General features: G+C 42.4%; 2 protein-coding genes across 3 annotated transcripts in view; one reads left to right on the top strand and one right to left on the bottom strand.

Moving 5' to 3' along the window:
* Window positions 1-1,211: 1,211 nt before the first annotated feature.
* PEX13 (peroxisomal biogenesis factor 13) lies at window positions 1,212-6,212 on the bottom strand. The gene is made up of 4 exons (XM_052699514.1): window positions 6,050-6,212; window positions 3,572-4,269; window positions 2,722-2,847; window positions 1,212-2,149 (listed from the first exon to the last, which is right to left on the bottom strand). Exons 1-4 carry the CDS (start codon window positions 6,121-6,123, stop codon window positions 1,854-1,856), a joined length of 1,194 nt encoding a protein of 397 aa, XP_052555474.1. The 5' UTR covers window positions 6,124-6,212; the 3' UTR covers window positions 1,212-1,853.
* A 105-nt stretch (window positions 6,213-6,317) lies between these two features.
* The window catches only part of PUS10 (pseudouridine synthase 10), a 29,233-nt gene continuing 28,886 nt past the window's right edge, over window positions 6,318-6,664 (top strand). For both annotated transcript variants that reach the window (XM_052699501.1, XM_052699490.1), the window contains exon 1: window positions 6,318-6,639. In XM_052699501.1, the coding sequence (XP_052555461.1) occupies window positions 6,514-6,639 (126 nt within the window). In that variant the 5' untranslated portion in view covers window positions 6,318-6,513. The remainder of the gene's footprint in view (window positions 6,640-6,664) is intronic.

Genomic DNA, 6,664 nt, shown 5'->3' with positions numbered 1-6,664 from the left:
CTACAAAAAGTTTGGGTTGTTCATTTATGTAAACCCTTCCTCTGACTGAAATCTTAACCTGCCACGGAAGACTGATAGCCCATTAAGCAATTCTTACAACAGTAAATAATTCCTCCCATGAATACACACTGTAAGCAAAACCGTGCACACTAACCCTTCCCCCTCCACCCCCCAACTTTTCTTGTCTATGTATTTCAGATGTTCTGTTTTAAATACAGTTTCACATTTGTTTTTTAAACTATTTCTTTCTCTCCACTTGAAGATCTAACAATCTAATAAAAATGGTATCTCCCAACACCTAACCACAGCCATTTATTCTTGCTATATCAAACAGGCACCCAGAGGTTACTTTAAAATCCGAGAATTCAGCATAAGATGCATCTTCTCAGTCACTCTACCTCAATAAAACTATGCTCTCCTCTCTTGTCCATTTTGTTGATAATTCTAAGAAGGCCAGCAAATGCAATTAAAGTGTAAATACTGAAAGCTTTGCTTAAATACATAATGGCTGTTGAAGATCTTTACAGAAATAAACTGAAACTTCTGGATCAGCTAAGCAAATGCCTGTATCCTACCTTTTCTATCTTCGAAATAAAAGCTGTTTTTTAATCGTAAAAATAAGTTTTAATAAGTTTATCTACTCCTCTAACTTTTAGAATGGGTGTATATATACATATATATATATATTCTACAAGAAAAAAGTTTTCTCTCTCCTTCATTAAGAAAAATTGTATTTCAATACAGAATTCTCAAACATCAATATGAATAAAATACTACACACTCTGAACAGTCTTAATGTACTTATGGCTCTTGATAAATCAGAGCTCTCAAATTTATGGGCTGATGTAACATTTACCACCTGAATGGCAGTGTTCCTCCAAGAACTTAGCTAACTGGGACAACTAAGTACAAAACTTTACGTTTTCTTTGCCACTCAATGGAATTCTGTAAACTCCTGCCTCTCCACTGCATTACTATTATGCAGGATATTTTGACATTCTTTTAAAACAAATATAAACAAAAAAAATGGAAATGAGATGTGGTAGTTGATAGGTGACTGACAGACAGTTAATAGGCTGCAACACAAAATGGCTAGAGGTGATGCTAAATTAGCATACCATAGAAGGAAGTAAAAATAAACAACGTGGGAAGTGCGTGACTAGATGATGCCCTTTACTCTAATGTTATTTTAATAAGCAAAGATGCATTGCTTTTTTTTTTTTTTTTTTTTTTAATTTCTATCTCCTTCCCTTACTGTACCCCCTTCTCTTTCTCATAAGTCACTATTTTTATGAGAAAGAGCAATCTAAGTCTTTATGACAGAAGCCGTACTTCTTACCAAAAGCAAGCAATTGAGAACTTGTAATGATTTGACTGTGTCACCTAAATCTCTCGCAATTCTTAGAGGGAAACAAAGTACTACTACTAGAGTATTGTCCTCAGCCTCCAGTTCCGGACAACCTTTCACAGAAATTTACTTTCCCTTTGCACATCAGCTGAAGTGGCATCCTGTCAAGCTGACATTCCAATGAAGACTGGACATTAATTCTAGACTTTATCAACAGTTTCTCTACTTAATCAGAACAAACCAGCGCTTATTACTTTGTTTGTTTGCTTTGTTATAAACACCTCAATTCTTCCTGGCTCCAGATCTTATAGCTGCTGCAAGATGGTTAGGTAATATGCAGCCTTAGGTAAATTAAAAAGAAATAATACAAATTTGAGCAAGAATTTCTCCATCTTTTTACCAGTCTGGTACAGGCCCATCAGTGTTCTACTACAACATAGATTTTAAACATACCCTAAGTTTTATCAATAAAACACCATTCAGTTGCTTTGTTGAGGAAAGTGCATTAGAGTTCCTGTTTCTCTCCACTAACTGCAGTGGAGTCAGATGCAACAGGAACTTTATTACTTCCTGCAAAAACAGAATCAAAAGCAGCTTCCTGTTCCTCCAAAGTCACAGCAGCAGTGGATCCTCTAGCAGGCATCCCAGTGAAAGATGGACGTTGCTCTGTAATCCTTTCCAGGTCCACTGTTTTCCTGCCTTTTCTTTTGCCCAGTATTCTGATATAATTAGCTGGTACAAGTCCTGTTGTTTGACCATCATAACTAGCCAGAAGCCAGCCACGGATTTTGGGTTGTTGGTCTGAAAAAGAAAACGCAAGAGCATTAGGTTACGAAGCAATTCAAAGTATTTTGCAGTTGAGGCACAAATACACAAGAAGGCAGAGCACAACTGATCACATAGAAAATAACTCTGTAATAAAAGGGAAATACAAATTACTACACAAGAGAAATGACAAGGATCTGCATTGATGAGGTGCTCTGAAGTGCACTGTGAAGCTGAAATTGTTGACACCACCATACTGCAAACGCCTAAGGATCTTCACAGCTGAACAACAAATATGAAAAAAGGATAGCCACAAAGATAACCACAAAGTATACTCTGAGTAATACTTTTAGGCTGTGTTATACTTCAGGGAAATTGAACAAAACTGTTAGTAAGTTTTATTACAGTGCATATAATGAAAAATAATTAAAAAAAAATAATCAGTAGATCTGAGGAATTGCGTCAAAAAAGGTGTTTCGTTTTTACATTCTCACTTTTTCCCCCATGCTCCTTGCTCCCTTCTTTTCCCCCCTACACACAATTCAGACTCAAACTACACAACTTACTTCACATACAATTAGAAAACAAGTTGAAAGTTAAAAGCTTACCTTTGGGTGCTAATTTTAGAATGTCACCAGCACGGAAGGATATTTCCTCTTCTGAGAGAGCACTGAAGTCATATTCTGCTCTTCCAACTACATGATCATCTTCTCCACTTGCCCAGTTACTAGATACTGTTTCCAAAAAGAAATTAAGAAGTTACTTGCTTTGAATTTCAAGGATGAGAAGTTTTTGGTTGGTTGGTTTTGATTTTTTAATAAAAGAAAAATGGAGAAGACACCTTAACTTTCTTGCTTCTCTAGCAGAGGACCAACAGGACTAACAAAGACAACATTTTTAACCTTTTAAGTTGAGGGAGGGGAGATTTAGGTTGGATGTCAGGGGGAAATTCTTTACAGAGAGTGGTGAGGTGCTGGAACAGCTGCCCAGAGAGGCTGTGGATGCCCTGTCCCTGGAGGTGTTCAAGGCCAGGTTGGATGGGGCCCTGGGCCGCCTGGGCTGCTATGAAATGTGGAGGTTGGCGGCCATGCATGTGGCAGGGGGTTGGAGATTCATGACCCTTGAGCTCCTTCCAACCCTGGCCATTCTGTGATTCTGTGATTTGGTGAGTAAACCTAACCAACAGCTTCTCCTTCTTCTCCACCTGCCACATTTAAATAGAAAGGAATCATGATTTTGCAATCACATAAAGTGTACCATGAAACTGAATCTCAGTTCAACAGCAGGCTATTTATACAAGCTATTACTTGTACGATACATGCTTAAAATTCAGTGTTGTACCCCAGAATCTATAGATTTCCATTGCTGAAGTGTAAGGTTAATCTCTATACACGATAACTAAATGAACAATATCATCTGTACTTCTCATGATTCTCCCATGCTGCAGATCATCTTTACCTGATTCTTCATCACTGTATGTAGAAAGCAGTTTCCAAATCAGATATGGACCTCCCATAATAACAGCAAAGAACAAGAAAATAGGCCAGGATTTTGCTGAGTTAGCTGCCTTGTCTTCAAAACCAACACGAGCTACTGTCCCCTGACTTTCAGCCCACAAATCCTCATTCTCAGAGCTCTTCCGCAGACCCAGTAATCGCTGTAGACGTTGGTAGAGATATCTTATAGTTCTCACTAAAGCAAAAGCTGAAAACACCTTTGTGAAGTGTACTTTGAGGCGGGAGAAGTGGTTGGCTACATCCAACACAGCTCTGAAGCTGTTGTACACAGCTGAAAAGGTAGCATCCATCATCATGCTGACTGAGGCAAATGCATGCACGATACTTTCAATGGACTGAAATGCACCTCTGCTGCTCTCTTCAGCTTGTTGAACAAACCTGCTGGGAGGAATATCATCTGTACGAAAGCGGTTATAGCCCAAGCCACCATATCCATAACTGTAAGGACTGTAGCTTCCATAAAAAGAATTTCCATATGAACCATAGCCTGTAGTAAAAGAACTGCTATATGCTGGCCTTAAAGTACTGAGACTACTGCTTCCTGTTTGCTGTGATGGTCTTGGCAAAATAGGTGGAGGTATTCGTGCAACTGTGGGTTGTCCAGGTCTGGTCAGCAAGTTGTCACTCAAGTCAGGAGACCTAAACAAATTCAGACAACCAAGATCAGTACTCAGAATGAGTTATGTTTTTATTTTCTCCAGCATTCTTAAATAGCTATCAATATGATCTTGTGTTCTGGCAGTGTCAGGTTGAGGAACCTGGTTGCCAAATACTTGTATTGTTGCATGGTGTTAGTAGGAAGTAAAAATTTCTGTCAAGAAATACAAGCCTTTCACTAAAAAAAATAAAAAAAAATTAAAAAAATCAGTGTAAGTGTTGAATTGCAGCATAACTGAAACATATATAAACTGTTTTTATCGTACAGACTAAAAGCACAAAATGCTATGGCTAGACCCATCCAACCTGATGTTCATTCAACTCCTAAGTCATCTGCATGTGCAAAAGAGCATCTCATACAGACTACCAAGAATATTTTGCAATTTGAAAGCTTTAATTCCTGCATTTGTTCTCATTTCTTCTAGATAATGGTATAGCCAATTGTACAGCAAGAAGGAAGGTTGACAGCTGCTCTGAAGTCACCCTGGGAGAAACCGCTGGTGGAACCTAACTGAAAATTCAAATGACTATACAGCACACACAAGAGAGTAGGGCTCCCTGCTTTCCTTTAGTGAACTGGGATTGAATCTAAAACTGTTAACACTTGGCAGAAAGAGGTATTATGAGCTCATTTACTTTTTTTTTTTTTTTTTTTTTTAATTTAATGAACTTCTAGCCCTTTGCATGCCTGTGTTTCAGCCAGTTTACCTATGCCCTTTCTAATAGGTCTCTGCAAGTTCTAGGTTGGCACCTGAATTCTATTAAGTAGCTGTCCAACATCTGCTGTTTTCCATATTGAAGCAATCTGCTATACTACTTACATATATGATAGGCAACAACTTTTCCCACAGCAAAACCTGTAGTTTACTTAAAGCAAAGTATAATATTTGTATCTTGATACTGTTTGTTTCTTCCAATCTCGACTTCAAGTTAAAAGCAGATGTAAAAATAAGTTACTACTACAGAAGATGAGGACACCTGCCCAAAAGCCACTTTAGGACAGCTCACTTTTAAGATACTTAGAGTAAATTAAAATGAAGTAGATAACTTCATGAAAAAAACATCACACATCTTGCTCAGCAAGCTTCAGCCTATAGTGAAAACGGTTTTTCCTGAAAGTTCAGTTTGCAGGTGACCTTTTACCCAGTTTCAGCTCACCATAATTGCAATCAACAGCACCAAGCGGAAAACTAGGCTGATCTCCAGCCATCAAGCTTTCCTTGATTTCTGATTTAAATGAGCTCGCCAACCCTTCCTGCGCGGCATCCTTCCCAGTGCGTACGCTGCTTTCTGGAGGAGCCCAGCCCCAGGCCAGCACAGCGGCAACAAACACACGTTCATCTTCTCCACCGCCATGAACGCCCGCGCACAGCCCCACTCCCACGGCGAGCACGGCTCCGCAACCCTCAGCTACGAACGGCAGCACTTTTCCACTCGTGGCAACACACCCAGCTTTGCTAACACGTCCGCCTCCACCTCGTTAAATCCTCGGCTTTCCACAGCCTGGCTAGGAGCCCATAGCACCCTTCGTGCCGACGAAGGGTTCCCCCCACACCCCTACACACCTCCCCACGAAGCGGGCTGAACGGCCGCCCCGCGCACAACCCGCCCGGCCCCTCCCGGCCCGACTAAAGCCTTCGGGCCTTGCTGGGCCGGCGCCGCGCGGACGGGTAGGCCCGACCTTTGAGCTCGGCCGCCCGCAGGGAGCGAAGGCCGACCCCGTCGGTGCGCGGAGAGACCCGGGCTCGGGGCTCACACTCACTGGAAGGCGGGCGCCACGCCACCCGCTAATCGCCGGTTCTCCCAGGGCTTGGGAGGCGGCGGCTGCGAAGCCATCTCCGCCTCGCCGCAGCCCCGCTCTAGCACCGACCCGCTCCGGCCCGCTGCGCTCCTCCGCCCGCCCCCGGCAGGCGGGACGCCGCAGCGCCGAGCGATCGAACCGGCGGCCTTCCTGCACCGCGTTCCTCGTTCCACATTCCGCCCCTATCGACGCGCTCCGCCCCGCGCCGCAATGGCTGCTTGGCGCGGCCCTGCGCGCAGTGCTGTGTATGATTGAGGGCCGTGCCGTGCCGTGATACCGGGTTCCCTGGCTCCTCTGGCACCACGGCTGCCTCCTTGGGAGGTGCATGAATTCTTTCATTGTTTTCTGAGTTGCGTTTATCGTTAGCCTCTTCCTTTTTATTTATTTATTGTTTTTTTTTGAAGTATATATTAGTGTTGTCTAGCATGCCTCCTCTAACAGAAAAGGACAGACCGATTGTTCAGCTGTTACTGGGCGCTGGCACGTGCCCACGATGTATTTTCAGGTTCTGCCGTGTGGGATCGCAGACGCTTTATAGACATCCATACAAGGTTTGTTTTTTGTTTTCTTAATTAG

Source organism: Tympanuchus pallidicinctus, unplaced genomic scaffold (assembly GCF_026119805.1).
Source record: "Tympanuchus pallidicinctus isolate F22 unplaced genomic scaffold, pur_lepc_1.0 scaffold1, whole genome shotgun sequence".
Classification (NCBI taxonomy): domain Eukaryota; kingdom Metazoa; phylum Chordata; class Aves; order Galliformes; family Phasianidae; genus Tympanuchus; species Tympanuchus pallidicinctus.
This window is presented reverse-complemented; position numbering and strand designations above follow the sequence as displayed.

Excerpts from the sequence above, each read along its gene's own strand:
- PEX13 (XM_052699514.1), bottom strand. The coding sequence starts at position 6,123 with ATGGCTTCGCAGCCGCCGCCTCCCAAGCCCTGGGAGAACCGGCGATTA. Across the intron at positions 4,270-6,049 it reads GGCGTGGCGCCCGCCTTCCA|GTCTCCTGACTTGAGTGACA; the intron begins GTGAGTGTGAGC and ends GAATTTGTTTAG. Across the intron at positions 2,150-2,721 it reads TCTAAAATTAGCACCCAAAG|ACCAACAACCCAAAATCCGT; the intron begins GTAAGCTTTTAA and ends TTTCTTTTTCAG.